The 20,486-nt window shown below is 41.9% G+C and overlaps 1 protein-coding gene across 1 annotated transcript in view; it reads right to left on the bottom strand.

Annotated features, from left to right (window-relative positions):
• Nucleotides 1-20,486, bottom strand: part of UVRAG (UV radiation resistance associated) — a 297,766-nt gene that overhangs the window by 16,035 nt on the left and 261,245 nt on the right. Inside the window, exon 14 of the mRNA XM_047877056.1 lies at nucleotides 12,340-12,431. Within this exon, the coding sequence (XP_047733012.1) occupies nucleotides 12,340-12,431 (92 nt within the window). The remainder of the gene's footprint in view (nucleotides 1-12,339; nucleotides 12,432-20,486) is intronic.

Raw genomic sequence — 20,486 nt, forward strand, 5'->3', positions numbered from 1 at the left:
TACCTGTTGACGAGTTATAATTGGTTTTTATTGGGATTAAATAAAATATATCATCGAGGCGCCTGGGTGGCTCAGTCGGTTGGGCGTCCGACTTCAACTCAGGTCACGATCTCGCGGTCTGTGAGTTCGAGCCCCACGTCGGGCTCTGTGCTGACAGGTCAGAGCCTCGAGCCTGCTTTGGATTCTGTGTCCCCCTCTCTCTCTGCCCCTCCCCTGCTCGTGCTCTGTCTCTGTCTCTCAAAAATAAATAAACATTAAAAAATTTTAAATACATTATTAAACTTAATTTACCTATTTCTTTTTACCTTTTTATAATAAAGGCTGCCAGAAAATTTAAATTTACATACGTGGCTCAGACTGTATTTCTTTAGTTTTGAAAGAGAGAGAGAGCGAGAGAGAGCGTGTGCATGCAGGAGCGGCAGAGAGAGGGAGACACAGAATCCAAAGCAGGCCCCATACTGTCAGCGCAAAGCCCAATGTGGGGCTCAAACCCATAAACTGTGAATCATGACCTGAACAGAAGTCAGATGCTCAACTGACTGAGCCACTCAGGCGCCCTTCTCAGCCTGTATTTCTACTGGACAGTGCTGATATAGATGATAGGATCTCAAATATATAAGAAATACATAGAAAACCGACAAACTTAACAATGGTTTTTGTCCCTAGATCGTAGAGCTATTGTTTGCCCCTTCTGTATATTTTTATATCTTCCAAATTTGATTCATTGAGCATGTATTATTTTCTATTCAGGAGAAATTAACAGAAATAAACAACACAAATAAAAAACAAGATTCCAGTCTGGTTCAAAGACTTGTTTGCTGGCGGCTGAGAAAAGAAGCCCAGGGATACCCAAATGACTTTCTGTCACTGACGGAGGGTTAGCACACAAAGGATGTTGGCCAGCTGTTCTCCATCCTGACTGGAGACAGAAAAAAGCGGAAATGGGTGTTAACCGCAGGAGGGGGCCTGTAAGTTAAATATAGGGAAGAATTTCCTGAAGCGAGGGTGTTTAAACTCTGGAATGAGTTATGGAAGAAGCCTGGTCCCCCAAGGTCTTTTAAAATACTACAGATACCCATATGCCTTGTGTGTTCCTGTCGAGAGGCAATGAGACGACTTGTCAAGGTTCCTTCCACAATTGCTATCTTAGAGTAAATAACTCCAATAAAACTTTCGTTTTCATTTATTTTTGACCAGACTTCACTTTTCATATTAAGGATATATTCTGAAAGGTGGGCCCATCTACCTTAAGTGGTACTCTTGAGACTTCAAAGACAATGTCATTTGATCTAAATTTAAAAACTAACATCAGCTAGACAACATGTTTTTTTAAGTCCCTTGGGAGTCACCTGCCAAAAACTAGTTCTGAATTCAGCATAAGCGTGATGGAAGGAAGGAAAGAGGACACATTTATTTTTAAAGAGTGCGGCTTTTAAAAAAATGTTAACGTTGGACTGCCCCATCTTCAAAGTGGATAGTTTGGCTTAAAAGCTAAACTATTATGTTGTTACCCTTGGATTTTAAAGAAAATAGACTGCTATCTCTCTCTCTCTCTCTCTCTCTCTCTCTCTCTCTCAAAAATAAACGTTAAAAAAATTAAAAAAAAAAGGGGTGCCTGGGTGGCTCCATTAGTTGGGAGGCCAACTTCGGCTCAGGTCACGATCTCACAGTTCGTGGGATTGAGCCCCACATCAGGCTCTGTGCTGATAGCTCAGAACCTGGAGCCTGCCTCAAATTCTGTGTCTCCCTCTCTCTCCAGCTCAGGCTCACTTGTTTGCTCTCTCTCTCAAAAAAATAAACATTAAAAAAAAACTTTTTAAAGAAAATAGACTGGCTCACTTGGTCTTGATTTTCATTATCCCGAGTTTACTTTAAAAAGCATTTCCTGAAAATGTGCCAAGGTTCGTTCATTCACTCGTCTGTTATTTATTTATCTATCGATCTATTTATTTATCTATCTATTTATTTATTTAAAAAGCTGTTCAGCTTGATTCTCTCTATTTATGAAAAGGAATGGAAGACTAGGTAAGAAACAGGTCAGCAGAAACACCATCTAGAGATTTATGCCGCTTAAGTGAGATGACCATGCATAAAGCCACTACTTGCTCCTTCCTAAGTCACTTCGTTAAGTGCGAGAAGGAATCTGCAAAAACATGCCAGGAAGCTGCACAACAGCTAAGGACACTCCTCTTCAGTGTCCCATCTTCAATACATCGCTGAAATCTGATGCGGTCTCTATAAAAAAGGTACACTTGGTCCTAAAACATCAACTAACTCAGTCCAAGATTGACCTCCATGGGTTAACAGCCTGTCCACTGAGGCTGGCTGGGTGCCAGGCTCCAGGTCCCACGTGACCACCAGAGTGCACAATGCATAGGAAAATTTTGTGAGTCATGTCCCTCAAAATATTACTTTGTCTTATCTACTCATTTAGATTATAAACTAAACAACTGTCATCCAAGCAAGGCAGGGGCTGTCTTACACTTTTGAATCTGTTTGGTCTCTTGAATAGTGCTATATGCAGAGGAGACAGTTACTGAATTGTTAAAGGCCTAAATCCTACTTAATAATACTTTGCATAGTTCTTTTGAGTTTATAAATCGCTCAGACATGATGTCATTTGCTCCATACAACTACGTTTGGGAAATAAGCCTGGTGCTATTAACTCCATTTAAAAAAGTGATATTCAAAAACAATTTATGGAAATTAAGTGATAGAGCTGAAGCTGGAGACCACATTTTGATTCCCAGCTCTAGTGCTCCTTCCGCTGTATCACACTGCCCTGTATGAAGCTGCTGGTTTAAGCTTTATAGTGGAGAAAAATTAAACTTAGGATAAAAAATTCCACATACGAAGCAGGACAGATGGTTTTGAAATCCTGCTTTTATCATGTCTTATTCTGAAAACAGAACGTGAAATTGGAGGAAGGCAAACACTGGGGGCAAAGGTTATGGTTTAGGCCAACCCATGTGCTTCCATCAGTTTTCTTGTTTCTTCATTAGTAGATTTGAAACATGTAATCATTTTGTTTCTTTTGGTCTTAAGTTCTCACATCCTTCACCAAGTTTTATGACTCTTAGTTTCCTACCTCTCTGAGTAAATGGGGCAGGATAAGCTACAAAGAATGTTTTCACCAGAACCCACTGCCTCCATATTGTGGCGTGTGCATGTCTGGACTTGACTTTGGTGGATTTCCCTGTGGAAGGTAACAGGTGCTAGAAATTAAATGATGCAGAGACAGGAGAGCTGGGAAAGGGCAGAGAAGGAGAATAGCCACTGACGAAGAAGGGGCGGCACGGTGTGGTGAAAAGAACAAGGGACTTGGAGTCAGATATCTGGGTTTCTGGCCTTACCCCCATCACTTAGGAGCATGTGACCTTGGCAGACCACTCCACGTTTCTAAGGTTCGGTTTTCTGATCTGTGAAATAGTGCTCATCAGCTCTGGCCTGCCTCCCCCACAGGGTTCTAGCAAACTTAAATAAAAACATGGAACATTATGCAAATAAGAGATTTACTATTCGTAACTTCTAACTCCATGTGAGAGGTACCTAAGAAGGCAGGTACCAGAAAAAGTAGGTAGGCAAACAGATTTGTAGGGTATTTATCTCGATGGCTTCAGAAGGACTTTTATAAAGGACTTAAGGAAAGCAAGTGGGGGAAGATGATTATTTTGCAGCATTAACATACAAGATGGCATGAGCCGCTATTAAAAAATGTGAGCCGGGAACCATTTTCTATACCTATTTGTAGATTTTAAAGGAAAAACGAAACACCTCTAACAAAGAATGGATTAATGTTTTACAGTGTAGATAAAAACTGTGACTCAATTATCCACTACTTTTTTATAATGACCGCTACCACTTAGTGACCACTGCTGTGTGCGAGGCAGTATGCTAGACTTTATATATTTAATCCTCGCAGCAACTCTGTCAGGCAGGCACTACTGACTCCATCTTACAGATAAATATAAGCTGACGGCTTAAACTTGTTTGAAATTACAAAGACGGTAAGTGGTGGGGTCGGTATTCTGACCCATAGTCTTTCCAGGCTCGGTATAACTGGGCAACTATTTCCTTGACCTGCCCGATCCTATTCCCCAACCTTCACACGTCCAAATCCTTCTTGTGCTCCAGCTCCCCTAAATGCTGTCTCATTAATGAAGGCTTGTTCAGGTCTCAGGTCTCACCCACAGCCCCCACAAGGAAGCCAATGACTTCCTCCGAATGTTCAAGGAGTATATTCCATGAATAGAATAAGACGATGGCTAGTTCGTTTACTCACATAATTTTAGGCTTCCCTGATAGCAGGCTGATAATCAGGATGAGGAAGACACAGTCCCCACCCTCCAGCTGCTCAAGAGCCTAGTGGCTAACACTTGGTGGGAGAAGTGAACCTATGCTCTTGAGGGAATATATATTTATCTCGGTATCTGCCACTGTGCCTGTAGAGTGAATGAATGAATGAATGACGCAGGATGTGAGCTGGATCTTAAAGTGAGAGAGCAACATTTGGGCAGAGCGGAGGCAAGGGCAGGCTCTTCTAGGCAGTGGGAACTTGTCTGAGTAAAGAACTGAGGTCAGAAATGAGCGTGGTCTATCTGGAGGTCAGGGGAGAAGGGGTGAGAGAACAGAGGAGAGACATAGTCTGTCCTGGGACCTGAATGCCGGGGCCCCATCACACAGCCCGTTCACAACAACCACAGCACATAATCTCTCCAACTCGGTTTGCAACTTATCGTCTTACTGGCAGGCGTCAAGTAGCAGCTTCCATCGACATTCCTCCCCGACCGTAATTTAGCACTCGCATCAGCTGAGCGTGTGCATGTCAATTTGAACCTTGGACTTGGCAGTCGGTAGCAAAAGTAAGACGGTATGTTTAAATGGCACGCTGGTGGCTTTTAACCAAAATACTCAAGAGCACAACCTGTGACTTGAAAGTCTACTTTTCAAAGTTGTGTTGCTTGGCAGTTACAATGGGGTTGGTGATCTGAGGATGAGAAAATTGCGGCTCCTTTTGGAAAGACCCAGCATAATGCACTCAGACTGTGCTCCACCTAACCCTCTCATGAGGAAAACACGTCAGTTTTAGGATGAAGCAGGTAGCTGCTTTTGATATTAGATCAGAATCCTGTAACGTGGAAGAGAAAAATCACGTCACCCAGGAAATTTTCATAACGTTGTCTTTTAAAAAACCAAACAAACAAGCCGTCACACGGCTTTGAAGCCCACCATGAGGAGGGAGTCAGCGGCCGCACCGACCCTCCTCCGCCAGTTTGGAATCCTCGACACCAAAAGCACACACAGCAAATCTGCTTCCGCAGGGACCAGTCTGTGAATGGTAACAACCGCACAGAAAATGGAAGTGTTTTCTTTTACAAAAGATGTAAGAGGCTCCCTCGGGAGTGTGAGTTTTTTTACCCTCTGCCCTAAGGAGCACAGGCTTGGGAGGGAAGTCCTCAGTCCACGGTCGCTCTCGGAAATTCTCAGATTTCCTCAGAGGCTAAAAGTGCTCGCTCCAGCTTTGTTTGCATTTGTAACTTCCAGGCTGGCTTCCTGTGGTGGTTTTTGCTTGGAATCATTCGGTAGCGCTCATGTGGTGGTACTTCGGATCTACCTTGTAGCCCATTCTTCGTGACAGCACCATAAAGGGGTACCTGCTACTCACTCAGCATTAATGTGAATGCTGGCACGGAGGGGCACTGCAGAAATGTGCGAGTTTAGGGCTCAATGGGTTCACTACATCAGTGCCAGGAGACCCAGATTCTAGTTTTATTGCTATAGGTTCATGGGTCAACCACGTTTGGAAAGTCATTTATTTCCTCTGTACCTTAGAAGCGAGAATTGCTGGAAATGTCAGTGTTTTAGGAGGGGAAGGGCAGGCGGGTTGCAATGTGGAAGCATTTCTATATGAACATCTCTCTCTAATGAGATCTCAGAAGAAAGGAATCCAATCTCTCAAGTTCCAGTAATTTGTTGCCATTTTGTTTTTCATTTTAAGTATCTACATTTTTTCTTTTTCTTTTTCTAATGTTTTTATTTATTTTTGAGACACAGAGAGAGAGAGACAGAGCATGAGCAGGGGAGGGGCAGAGAGAGAGGGAGACACAGAATCCGAAGCAGGCTCCAGGCTCCGAGCTGTCAGCACAGAGCCCGACGCGGGGCTCGAACTCACGGACCGCGAGATCATCACCTGAGCCCAAGTCGGACGCCCAACCGACTGAGCCACCCAGGAGCCCCAAGTATTTACATTTTTTCTAATTTTGTATTTGTAGTTTTGTATTCTTTTTCTTGAAAAGGGTTCCCAAATTATATAAGCTCTCTGTTCCTAATGTGAGCATGTACGATAGCCAAGGTGGTCTGTCCTTTGCCAATAAAGCTACTGTGCCTTTTCTAAGACTGTCCCCTCCACATGAGGGGGTAGATGAGAACGGTGGTAGAAGGAAGAGGAGCAGCGGGTCAGAAAAGAACTTGTTCATGTAACAAGACAGGCCAGACAGCGACCGTCTGCGAGAGGAGGGGAGAGTGGTGTCAGAGGAGGCAGCGGGGAGGCAGGGGGCAGGAAGACCACGGAAAAGAGCCTGAATTTTATTTTAGCCACTGAGAGCAGGGAGGAATTAAGATACAGCTGAAATGTAAAAAGGCCACTCTGGCTACTGTGGGGAATGAAGAGAGGCAGGACAAGAGTGAAGTTAGGGAGAAAAACTGGACTAGTGCAGTGTCGGGCAAGAGAAGGTGGTGCCCTGGACTGGGGTGGTCGTAGTAGACACGGGGGGCAGTGGTCGGATTCGACATACACTTTGCAGGGAGAGATGACGGGGTCTGCTGATGAATCAGACTAGATCTGGTGCGAGGGGAATCAAGGATCGTGCCCTGATGTGAGCGTTTGCTGACAGGAAGAGAGAGGAAGGGCACTTACAGGTATGTCCAGGCTGAGGCGCCTGTGATGCTCTACAGGCGGTTGTGTGTGTGTGTGGGGGGGGGGTGTCAAGTCGATCTCTGGCTACACACAGTTGTCAGGAGAGAGTCTGGATGAAAATGTAACTCTGGGGGTCATATGTGCATAGACGATTTCCAAAGCTGAGGGAATGGATGAGATCACATGAGAAGAGAGTAGAGAGAAAAAAAGAGAGGAAGACCTAAGATGGGGCCACGGAGAGCTCCATTTTTAATGATCAAGTAGAGGAGGAGGAACATGACAAGCAGAGAAAGAGCAGCTGAAGGGAGGAAAACCAGGGGAGGGTAGTTAGCGTCAAGGAAGCCAAGAAAAGAGAAAGCTTCAAGCAAGGCTAAATGCCAGTCGAGGAACGGCATAAGGACAGAAAAGCGCCCTTTCTGTAACACAGAGTTCGGCAGATATCTACCTAGATAAAAGGAGTTTCCGTCTACCGACTGCACTGGGGATCAGACTAGAGTGAGTTCATGGGAAATTGGAAACATAGAACATATATGGAACTATAATCACTAAATCAGTAGTTAAAAATCTGCACCCTCCTCTCTCAACAAACAAAAACCACTAGGTTTTTGCTAAGTTCTATCAGACCTTCGCTGTATAGATGATTTTTCTACCTTATATAAACTGTTCCAGAGAATACAAAAGAAGGGAAAGATCCTTACTTTATTTTATAAGGCTATTAAAACCTTGTTACCCAATCAGACAAGGATTATTATGTGAGAAAGAAAAATTCTAGGCTAGCCTCACCTCAGTTCACAGAGGTAGACATTCTAAAAATTAGCAAAATGAGTGTAACAATATAGGAAAAAATAATACATGACGACCAGATAGAGTACGTCCCAGCAGGCAAAGATGGCTTAACTTTAGAAAACGCATTAACACTAATTAACACAAGGAGAACAAATATAGTGTTATCGCAATAGATTCAGAATAAGCATTTGATAAAATTAAAAACACACACTCAGTACACACACACAAACACACAATAGAATACTATTTGGCCATAAAAAAGAACGAGATCTTGCCATTTGCAATGAGGTAGACGCAGCTAGAATATATTACACTAAGCGAAATAAGTCAGAGGAAAACAAATACCATATGATTTCACTCACATGTGGAATTTAAGAAACAAAACAAATGCATGAAGGAAAAATAAGAGAGACAAACCAAGAAACACTTTTTTTTTTAAAGTTTACTTATTTTGAGAGAGAGAGAGAGAGCGAGAGTGAGCACGTGAGCAAGGGAGGGGCAGAGAGAGAGGGAGAGACAGAATCCCAAGCAGGCTCTGAGCTGTCAGCACAGAGCCTGAAGTGGAGTTCAATCGAGCTCAGTCTCGTGAACTGCAAGATCATGACCTGAGCTGAAATCAAAAGTCAGACACTTAACAGACTAAGCCACCCAGGTGCCCTTGAAACACCCTCAACCATAAGAGAACAAACTGATGGTCACCAGAGGGGAGGTGAGAGGAGGATGGGTGAAACAGGTGATGGGGATTGTCAGACAATAAAAAAAATGAGAACAAAATCCCCAAACCACATACTTTCGTGATTAAAAAAAACAACTCTTAGTTGCGCTAGGAATAGAGAGAAACTTCCTTTCGCGAATAAAGGCTATCTATCCAAACGTGCAATAAATACAGTACTTAATGGTGAAATTAGAAGCATTCTCTGTAAAGTCAGGAATAAGACAAGGGTATTCACTGTCAGTGTTCCTCTTCCATAATAAAATGGAAGCCAAGAAAAAGCAACATAAGTAAAAACTGGAAGGAAGAAACAATGCCGTCATTCACTAAAACACTGATTGTATACATAGAAAATCTAAGAGAATCTAAGACAAACTACTAGAATTAATGTTACCAAGGTTGCTGTACACACTCTCAAAATATAAAAATCAGTAGTATTCCTGTGTATTAGCCACAAAACAGTTAGATGCTATAATGAAAAATTTATAATTGCAACCAAAATGGTAAGCTACCTAATAAAAGATGTATAAGATCTTACGAAGAAAATTTTAAACCTTCATTGAGGTATTTTTAAAAAACAGAAAGGGTAGTAGGGGGCTCCTGGGTGGCTCAGTCAGTTAACTGTCTGACTTCGGCTCAGGTCATGATCTCGTGGGTTCATGCGTTTGAGCCCCACATCAGGTTCTGTGCCGACAGCTCAGAGCCTGGAGCCTGCTTTGGATTCTGTGTCTCCCTCTCTTTCTGTTCCTCTCCTGCTCACACACTGTCTCTTTCTCAAAAATAAAGGTTAAAAAAAAAAAAACAGGAAGGGGGCGCCTGGGTGGCTCAGTCAGCTGGGCACCCAACTTTGGCTTGGGTCATGGTCTCGACGTTTGTGGGTCCGAGCCCCGCACTGGGCTCTCTGCTGTCAGCGTGGAGCTGACTTCAGAGGATCTGCCCTTCCCCTGCTCATGCACGCGCTCTCTCTCTCTCTCAAAAATAATAAATATTTTTTAAAAAAAGGAAAGAAAACATATAAAGAGATACCAAGTTCATAGTAAGGAAGATTTGGTATCATAGTATCAAATCATGCAAATACAATTCTTAAGAAAAACCAAAAGTTTTGAAGAACTGTAAGTAGGAGCCTCACCCTATCAGATATCAAGAAAGTTGGGGGTATCTTCCTTTTCCCTTGCTATGAAGGAACATGATTTAGGTGTAGCACTTCTGGCCTCTCTCCATTCTCTCTCTCTTCGAGAAGAAGAGCCTTTTCTGATGGGTGAATTTAGAGGGAAAAGTAAAACTTGGGTACTCTTGGCTTAGCCCCATCTGGTTTCCTATAAGAGTCTGTGACTGCTCTCTGCAGAGTGGTCAAGGGCCTGCCTCTGTGAGGAAAGCCTGGGGTTCTCCAGTTCACGATGTGACTGTGAGGGGAAGTTTTATTTTGAGTGATGAGAGAGGGGCGCCTGGGTGGCTCAGTCGGTTAAGCGTCCGACTTCGGCTCAGGTCATGATCTCGCGGTCCGTGAGTTCAAGCCCTGCATTGGGCTCTGTGCTGACAGCTCAGAGCCTGGAGCCTGCTTCGGATTCTGTGTCTCCCTCTCTCTCTGACCCCCATTCATGCTCTGTCTCTCTCTGTCTCAAAAATAAATAAACGTTAAAAAAAATAAAAAAAAAAAATTTAGTGATGAGGGGCGCCTGGGTGGCTCAGTTGGTTAAGCTTCCAACTTCAGCTCAGGTCATGATCTCGCAGTTTGTGGGTTCAAGCCCCGCATCAGGCTCAGTGCTGACAGCTTGGAGCCTGGAGCCTGCTTCTGATTCTGTGTTTCCCTCTCTCTCTGTCCCTCCCCCACTTGTGCTCTCTGTCTGTCTCTCTCTCTCTCAAAAATAAACATTGAGTGATGTTTTTGCAAACCTTTTTATTTTAGATCTGAATCCACATTTTCCAAAAGGCTTTTTCAGTAATGAAACTGATATTTCGACTTCTATGACTCTGTCTTTTGTATATCCCCTCTAAAGTGGCTCCACATATCAGGGGGAGGAAGGATGCTTTTTATTGGGTATCCTCAAACCTCAACATGACTTAAAGACATTACATCTTGTCATAGTTAAAAATGTGGTATTAGCCCACAGATAGACAAATAAAACAAAGGAGCAGAATTGGGAGCCTGGAAACAGATTCATGTATATAAATAAACCTGGCACATGAAAGGAAATGGCATTAACAAACAGTGGACAAAAGACAGACTCTTCAATAAATAATACTGGGACAATTTGCTGTCTGTACTGAGCAAGATTCATTTAGTGATTAGTCAGGTAGTATTGTGGGTTGCTTCTTTTAAAAAAACTTATTTTAGGGGGCACCTGGGGGGCTCAGTTGGTTAAGCATCCAGCTCTTGGTTTCAGTTCAGGTCATGATCTCACAGTTTTGTGAGTTCGAGCCCTGGATTGGGCTCTGTGCTGACAGTGCAGAGCCTGCTTGAGATTTTCTGTAACCCCCTCTCTCTGCCCCTCCCCCCTTTCTCAAAATAAATACATAAACTTAAAAAATAAAAAAAAAATTAAAAAAATTATCTTAGGTTATTTATCATTTGCATTATGAAACCTTTCATGAATTACGTATCTTGTTTCCAACGAGATCACAGATTCTTTGAGTGTAGGGCTTGAACCTTACACTTCCTGTTAACTCTCCAGAGCGCCTATCACAGAACTTTACACAGAGACAACACTAAGTAAATGTCTGCTGGCTCTCGTTATTTACATTAAGACTCAATTCCTGTTCCTAATGCCTCAGGGCACATGGGTCCATATCAGCACCAAGCTTTTATAAAATATTTTGATATTCTAAGTAGAATTCTTTAAACAATTGTTCATTTGCTTAATAGGGGTCCTAAGATCAGACATCCAGAACTTGCACTTTGAGGATCACATAGGACAAAAATAAAAGATGTCAGAGTAAAGGTCAGTTAAAGACGTCGCCTTCTCATTACTCTCAAGGCCTATCTTTCTGGCACAGAAGAAAATGAAACCAATCTTATACCTTCCTCCCTACAGATAGTTTTTCTGTCTCACCACACACTGGTGAGATGAGCAGGGCAGGGATTACAGATGAGGAAATTAAGTTTCAGAGAAGTTAAACTTCAAGTTCACCCAGCAGGCTGGAGAAAGAAGTGGGAAGAGAAGCCAGTGCTCTTTAGAAGAAACTACACTGCTCCCAGCTCTGTAGCTCTTAAGGCTTGATTTCCATTTACGTGATTTTGTTAGTTCCTGCCCATCATCCGAGAATTCAAACTTCAAGAATGACTAAATGGCTGGAGCCAACAGCTCTCCATTTAAGTCAGGTGAATCAAGCTAATGTCTTCTTTGCAACAGAATTTCCCTCTCCCCTTCTCTTTGTAAAGGAGTTCTGTCTGTCCCGTCAAAACATTTTTAAACAGCAACTTGCCCTTATGGTCCGACAGGCACTGACATCAAATATAAGAAACATTTTGGCATGGGCCTCCTGGTCTCAGACTGGGTCCGTCAAGCTGACCTATTTGTTGTCTGCTTTCTTCCCTTAACTCTCATAGCCACTGATCCTGAAGCTCATGCTGTCGTTATGTCCTTCGCTGGCTCTTCGAAGAAGCCCCAGGGGTTCCTTGTCTCCCTTCTGTGGATCACATTGGCTGTCCCCCAGTCTCTGCCTCAGCAATACGCTCAAGGATTCCTCGCCCAGCCAACCTCCCAGTGTTCAAACAGTACCCCCTCGAACCTGCACCCCTCCAGAGGGTGCCTCACTCCACTAAGCCAGACTAGGGCATAGACACACACACGTACAATGGCTGCCTTTCCTTTCCTTCAGGTATCTTAGCAAAGAAAGCACGTGTGGAGTGATGAGGAAGCCAGGAAAGTTTCTCCGATTATTATCCACGTTCCAGGTTCTGGGTGTCAGAGATAAAGGTACTCACCACCTGACCATTAGTCCATGCTCCATGAAGTTTTTCAGGTTAGGGAGGGTTTGCCTCAAGTCTGGAGTCCCTAGTCCATGTTGATATCTTAGCTGCAAAGGTGGAAAAACAGAATTAAAAGAAATTCTGGCAGATACTAGGCAATGCTTCCCAAACACGATCCATTCACTAAGTTTTTTCTTCTTTTGAACTCTCAGAGAGGAAATGTAAATGTACGATTCCAATATTGTTGACCATACTTTCAAGATGGTATTTATTTATTTATTTATTAAAAAAAATTTTTTTAACGTTTTATTTATTTTTGAGACAGAGAGACAGAGCATGAACGGGGGAGGGGCAGAGAGAGAGGAAGTCACAGCATCCGAAGCAGGCTCCAGGCTCTGAGCCATCAGCCCAGAGCCCGACGTGGGGCTCGAACTCACGAACCGCGAGATCGTGACCTGAGCTGAAGTCAGACGCCCAACTGACTGAGCCACCCAGGCACCCCTAGGATGGTATTTAAAAGGTAGCCTCTTCCTCTCCTGCTTCCTTGCCTCCTAAAGTTAGAGAAGACAAGGAATGGCCACGTATGGAATTAGCACATTTCAAGGAGCCCTGCAGGGTTTGCTGACATTAACTCCAGGGACACATACTGCAAAACCAGTATTTGGTTTTCGATACTGAAGGCTGGCAGTAGATACTCTGGGCACATTCAGCCCTTCTTTCCCTGACCTTCCCCTTTGTATAACCAAGGGCAATGTCGTGCTCATCTCTAATTTCCAACAGTGTCTGAGAGTGCTAGGGCTCGGTTAATGCTTATTAAACAAATAAATAGCAAGCCACTTTTGATAGAAGCTGTGCTCTGTTTTTCTCTCATTCCTAACTTTCCTCTTGTCCGGAACCAGGACTTACAGCTGTAGAGCTGGTATGAGGAAACTATGGCCCGTGGATGGATCTGGTCTTAGTTTTACTTATTTCTGCTAGAGTTGATTTTCTAAAATTAGGTCCTTCTATGTACCTTGGGCAACTTGCTAATGGTTTTCATCTGTCTATTCCTTGCCTTCTCTAACTCTGTCTCTGACTACCTCTTGCTTTTAACTGGTCACAACAGCGATCTAAATATATGTGCATATTCATACACGTGCTCTCTCTCTCTCTCTCTCTCTCTCTCTCTCACACACACACACACAACATTAAATGCACAATAAATGGGGGCGCCTGGGTGGCTGAGTCGGTTAAGCGTCCGACTTTGGCTCAGGTCATGATCTCGAGGTCCATGAGTTCGAGCCCCACGTCAGGCTCGGTGCTGACAGCTCAGAGCCTGAAGCCTGTTTCAGATTCTGTGTCTCCCTCTTTCTCTCTCCTCCCCTGCTCATGCTCTGTCTCTCTCTTCTCAAAAATAAATAAACATTAAAAAAAATACACAATAGGGGCGCCTGGGTGGCTCAGTTAGTTAAGCGTCCGACTTCAGCTCAGGCCATGATCTCGCAGTCCGTGAGTTTGAGCCCCGTGTTGGGCTCTGTGCTGACAGCTCAGAGCCTGGAGCCTGTTTCAGATTCTGTGTCTCCCTCTCTCTGACCTTCCCCCATTCATGCTCTGTCTCTCTCTGTCTCAAAAATGAATAAACGTTAAAAAAAATACACAACAAATGTACAAGGCCCTGTGGAAATGTATTTTTCAAATGATGTGATATATATGAAGAAAGTACTTTGTGAGCTGTATACTGGTGTACTAACATGAAAGATAATCAGTCTTGAAGTTTTACTTTTCCAGCACCTAAATTTAAAAGTGGCTAAGCCAAACTTCTAAATATTTTCCTCTCTTAAAAAATAAAATCACTACTAGGGCTACTGGCTGGCTCAGTCAGTAGAGCATGCGACTCTCGATCTCGGGGTTGTGAGTTCGAGCCCCACATTGGATGGAGAGATTACTTAAAGATAAAAAAAAAAAACTTAAAAAAAGAAACAAACAATAAAACCGCTACCAATAACAACAAAATCAAACTTTTCTTTTGTTTGTATCTACTACTTAACTGATTTTTTTTACTTAAGTGTGAGTGACACTAACAGAGTTTACTCTCACTACCCTGAACTGCTAAAGGAAAACCCCCAAGCGTAACCAGATCTCTCGAATGGTCTGAATATACACAAAAAATAAGGAAGTAGAAACAGAGAATGTTAAAACTCAAAGGTATTTTGAATATTATTTAAGGCAATCCTTTTCTTTTGCAGATGGGGAAACTGAAGCCCAGAAAGGGGAAATAAATTCTCCAGGACCGCATGTTTTCATAGCAGAGATACTATTAGCTAGAGCCTCGTTCTCACAACCATGCTATTCCACCATCTACCCCAAAGTCTGAGAAGAAAATTGGTTGAAATACTTGAGAAGACAAAGGGAAAATATTCTTTTCCTTTTCCAAAGCTAGCTTGGTGACCTAAATCACCTCCTGAGATTTGTTGACCTTGAATTATAAGATCTACTCCATATTAAATGACATCATTTCTTATATTAGTATAAAAGCATTTTTTCCATACATTGATAAAAGTAAAATGGCTGATATCCCAATGTGACATTCCTGAATTCATTGTTTCAATAAAAAAGTGAAATTGTTTACACATGGCATGGAAATTTCACCTGTGATTCATACTGAAAAATATTAAATATCAAAAACACACACACACACACACACCCATACTGAAATAACACTAAGCTATGTGTCCCTGAGCCAGTACATAGTCAATTGCCTGCTGCAGGCTCCACAATGGAAGGTGGGTGTTGAATTCTTTTCACAGACCACAACAAAACTTTTTCTTCAAGTCTGATTTCAACCAAAAAAGGAAAATGTGGGAATTCTAAGCCTCTACCCAGGTCTTAACCCTGCATTTGCTGTATAGCATTATCATTTTTTAATCACAGAATCCTAGGACATTATATCTTAAAGAGACCCTGGAGACCATTTTTCCAACCTCCTTCCTTTCATAAATGAAGAAACTAAGGCTCAGTAAGGCAAGTGTCCTGCCCAAGGTCACAGCTGATCAGGGACCAAGCCAAGGCTGGATTAAAAATTTTTTTTTTAATTTTTTAAATCCAAGTATAATTAACATACTTGTTATGTTAATTACATTCAACATTCAACATTTGTGCATTCTACATTCATTTTCCCGATTCAACAATTCTATACGTTATTCGGGTGCTCACCACAATAAGTGTACTCTTAATCCCCATCACCTATTTTACCCATCCCCCAGCCACCTTCCCTCTGGCAACCACCAGTTAATGTTCTCTGTTTCTCTGTATTTCAGTCTGTTTTTGTTTGTCTCTTTTTGCTTTGTTCATTTGTTTCTAAAATTCCAAACATGAGTGAAATCATATGGTATTTGTCTTTCTCTGACTGACTTATTTCATTTAGGTCCATCCATGTTGTTGTATATGGCAAGATCTCTCCTTTTTATGGCTGAGTACTATTCCTGTGTGTGTGTGTGTGTGTGTGTGTGTGTGTGTGTGTGTCTCACATCTTACATTCCATTGTGTGTATGTGTATACTGCTTTCCTATCTTGGCTATTGTAAATAATGCTGCAATAAACATTGGACGCATATATCTTTTTGAATTAGTATTTTTGTTTTCTTTGGGTAATACCCAGTAGTGGAGCTGGATCACATGGTAGTTCTGTTTTTAATTTTTTGAGAAACCTCCATACTGTTTTCCACAGTGGCTGCACCAGTTTGAATTCCCTCCACCAGTGCATGCGGGTTCCTTTTTCTCCACATCCTTGTCAACACTTGCCGTTTCTTGGTTTTTGATTTTACAAGGCTAGAGTTTCTTTTCTTTTTTTGGCTAGAATTCCTTCAAACAAATTTTTTTAAGGTTTATTTATTTTTGAGAGAGAGAGAGAGAGAGAGCGGAACCAGGGGAGGGGCAGAGAGAGGAGGAGACACAGAATCCAAAGCAGGCTCCAGGCTCTGAGCTGTCAGCACAGAGCTCAACACGGGCCTCAAACCCATGAACCGCGCGTGAGCCAAAGTCGGATGCTTAACTGATTGAGCCACCCAGGTGCCCCTTGGCTATGATTTCTTAATAACAACTCCAAATTCTTTCTACCATGTCACCCTTTTAATTTTCAACATATAAAACCAAAAAAATTCACACATAATACATATATATATTAAAATTTAAAAATAAAGTACATGTACTGTTTAGTAAGTCTAAACTGCTATAAGGCTTATAATGAAAAAGCAAATTCTTTGCTCTTCAGTAACAACTTCTTCACCTTCATATTTCTAAATAGTGTGATTATATTAATTTTCCTATTATTTCCTATTCTTCCCAGTTTTAAACATCATCTACTGTGTTCCTACTATGAAAAATGAAAATTTAGATTTTATATTACTCTTCCCTTACACAAACATTTTATCCCCTCATCCATACATCACCTATGACTTTCTCGTAAAGAATGTGAGGATTTAACTCTCTACCCTCCCAAATATACTTCTCTTCACCCTTAAGATATTAAATATCACAATTTTTGTTAGCTCAATATTTAGTGCTTACCTTATTATATATGCAGAAATACTTTTCACTGCTAAGCCATGTAACAACATACTATTCCTTTTTTGTACTTTTTTGGGTTTGCTTTTCCTAAACTGATAATTGTCATTTTTCCTAGTTGTTGGGTACCTATCTTGAAGACAGTGTTAATTGCTGAGTACTTATATACTTATCACTAGATCCCCCCTAAACTAGAACAAAACCTTAAAATTCTTCTCAGTCTGATTAAATACACCACATAACCTACCAGGTCCATTTCCCCCTTGGAAGCACCCCTCTTCTCTGTTCCATTCTGAACTTGCTGCTCTCGGGGCCTTCTCCACTGCTCCCTTCTCAGAACTTTCCTTCCCCATCATCTCTTCTGTGTCAAAGCTGTTGTTTTAGATCTCATAACTTCTCTCTTGATTTACTGCCTCATCATGGTAGTGCATATCCTATAACAGTTTTCTGGGAAAGGGGAACATGGGAGGCATCTTTTTTGACACCTTGAATATTTAAAAATACCTTTATTCTATTCTCACACTTGAATGATAGTTTGTCTGGGTATAGAATTCAAGGCTGAAATAATTTCCCTTGAAAATTTCTAAAATAATGTTTCACTGCCATTTATTTTTTTTATTTAAAAAAATTTTTTTTAATTATTATGTTTATTTATTTTGAGAGAGAGACAGACAGAGTACGAGTGGGGGAGGGGCAGAGAGAGAGGGAAACACAGAATCCAAAGCAGGCTCCAGGCTCTGAGCTGTCAGCACAGAGCCTGATGTGGGGCTCGAACTCACAAACCATGAGATCATGACCTGAGTCAAAGTTGGGCACTCAACCGACTGAGCCACCCAGGCGTGCCCTGTTTCAGTGCCATTTAACTGTGCATATGGGAACTGAGAAACCTGGTAACATTCTGATTCTTGATCCTTTGTATGTGAGTTGATACTTCTTTCTGGATGTTTTTGGGATTTTATTCTTTAACCCCAGTATTTTAAAAGTTCACAGTGCTAAGCCTCTGTTTTGGTGTTTTTCATTCATTGTGCTGGGCACATTGTGAGGCCTTTCAATATGAAAACTGTTATCCCCTAATTCTTCTTTTCTTCTTCTCCTTCTCCTCCTCCTCCTTCTTCTTCTTTTCTTCTTATTGTTATTAGCAGCAGTAGTATTTTGTCATCTGCTCTTTCCCTACTTTCTGTTACTTCTGGGTTTCTTTCTTCTTCTTCCTCCTTTTTCTTTTAGGTTTGAAAAAAACATTCACGGCATTATGAATGAGACTGTAAAAGCTCATCAGATAGTCTATGCAGTGCTTGCTGACTGGGGGGGGGGGGGGTGGGGGTTTCACTGTAGAGCGAGTGAGGATTGAAGCCTAGCCCTTTCTGTGGGGCACACGTCAATCCCAGTAGTTCTCATTGCTGGGACTATATTTCTCCAGAGGGAATCCTCCAATCTTCTGCCTAGGAATATAATCTAGATCCCATTCTGAGAGTAGGAAAAAGCGGTTGGGGGAATTCAGTGTTGGTATGTTGGATTTTAACTGAATCCCCTCGTTTTCGGTAAGGCATCTTATTTCTTGACCCTGTGTACCAGGCAGTTCGGAGTTCAGAGCTTCTCTGGTTCAATTTTTTCAAAAAGTAAACCTCCAATCTCCCACTGGGGTGTGTGCAGGGGTAATCGCTTGGCTATGAAGTGTGGATGAAATGAACTGGCAATCTTATTTCTCTTTCTATAGAATTTCAAGCAATTCTCCTGTTTTTTAGACCTATTCCTTATTCTACACTCTATGAGGTACTTCATACCTCCAAATCCCAAGTCCTTCTGGAGGGCTATGGCTTGAATTACATGGTTACTTGAAGGCTCTAGGCTTCCTTTTTCTCCATTCTGCCAACTCAGTTTATCACTCATTTATTTGTTTGCATTTTTCTAAAATTTTGTTGACTATCACTCACTCTCGTCTCTTCTGTTCTCTTCAACCCCATGAGTTTGCAAGTTTATATTATTTTATCTAGTGCCACTAATAAACAGCATTTCAATGGGGAGCTGACATAAACGAGTATGACACAAATGAGTAAATTCAATTTGTTTATCATGCAGTCCCCTACATACATAACAGCTTTTTCATACTGGCTAACAACCTTCCGGACAGCCTTTTACAGAGTACTCAATAGAGCTCTATTTCCTGTCTCTAAGTCTCTCTCTAGGCATCCTCCATCTGGCCATATTCTCTTCTTTATCTTTATGTATTTTGGGAGAGAGAGAGAGAGAGAGAGAGAGAGAGAGAGAGAGAGAAGGGAAGGGGCAGAGAGAGGGAGAGGGAGAATCCCAAGCAGGCTCTGCACTGTCAGCACAGAGCCCAACACGGGGCTCCATTTCAGGAATGCGGAGATGAAGATCTGAGCTGAATACTTAACTGACTGAGCCATCCAGGTGCCCCCATCTGGCAATATTCCATCTGTTCTCAAGGTGTGGATACAAGTTCCATTTCCTGTAGGTAGCTTTCTCTGACTCCTCCAGGATAAGGGAACATTTTACACCACTCCCCAAATCCCTTCCCGCACCAAGTTTGCATGTGCTGTCTTTGGAAAGCCTTAACTAACTGAGTAGGTACTTGATAAATATTTGTTAATTAGTAAGTGAGATCAATGCTGTGGGGAGGGAATGAGAGGCATCATGACGCACTGCAATGAGCTTCGATGCAAAAGATCTGGATGTGAACAACAGCGCTGTCAGTTACTAGTTGTTTGACTTTGGGTAAGTCATTCACTTCTCTGAGGAGTTTCAGCTTCCTTACTTATAAAATGGGAAATGTTACCTCTCTTGCAGAGCTGTTGTGAAGTTTAAATAAGATAAAGTGTACAGAGCACCCCAAACAATATGTGGTACATAATAAGCGCTCAATAAACTATACTTATTACCATTATAATACATATATACTCCGTATATTATCATCATCAGAGCATCTACTATTAGGCTGGGCATAAAACTGGTGTCCAAAGATGGCTTATCACTTAACTCATTAGAATGAGTGTCAGAAAGGAGGTGGGCGGGGGGGAGTTCAACTCAAAGGAAAAAAAATCTTAAGTACATTGTTCACTTTTTTACATGGCAATTTTTACTAATTTACTAAGCTTCTGACTGCAAGCACTCTAAAGAGGCAGTAATGAACACGATACATGTCAATATCTTTAAAATAATTGCACAGTGAAATGGAAAGACATGATGTGGGTGGTCAGAAGATCTGGGTGACTGAGCTCTACTGTATGATCATCAGCAAGTGCATCCCTGCTCTGGCTAGCCAAATAATTTTCAAACTTTTTTTTTTCTTCTGTAGCTCTAGAATCCTTTGTTCAAGTGAAATATTATGTAGAAGCCCAAAGCGTAAAGCAAATAAGGAACTCCTCTTAAGTAAGGGAAGTGGTGGAATAGAATTAGAGCTCAGACAGGCATTCCCATCTTGCAGGTTAAACAAACGCTCCTGAGCTACATCATCTCGATGAGCCTTTCAAAGTTCTGTGAGTCCACTTTCAATGCTCTAACATTACAGGTTTGTACCATGTATATAAGGATTTTGATATAAAAATATGGTTTGCACAGCACACATTCACAGTGTGAGACAGGAAAGAACATCAGCCCAGTCAG

The sequence above is a fragment of the Prionailurus viverrinus genome, chromosome D1 (genome assembly GCF_022837055.1).
Source record: "Prionailurus viverrinus isolate Anna chromosome D1, UM_Priviv_1.0, whole genome shotgun sequence".
Classification (NCBI taxonomy): Eukaryota; Metazoa; Chordata; class Mammalia; order Carnivora; family Felidae; genus Prionailurus; species Prionailurus viverrinus.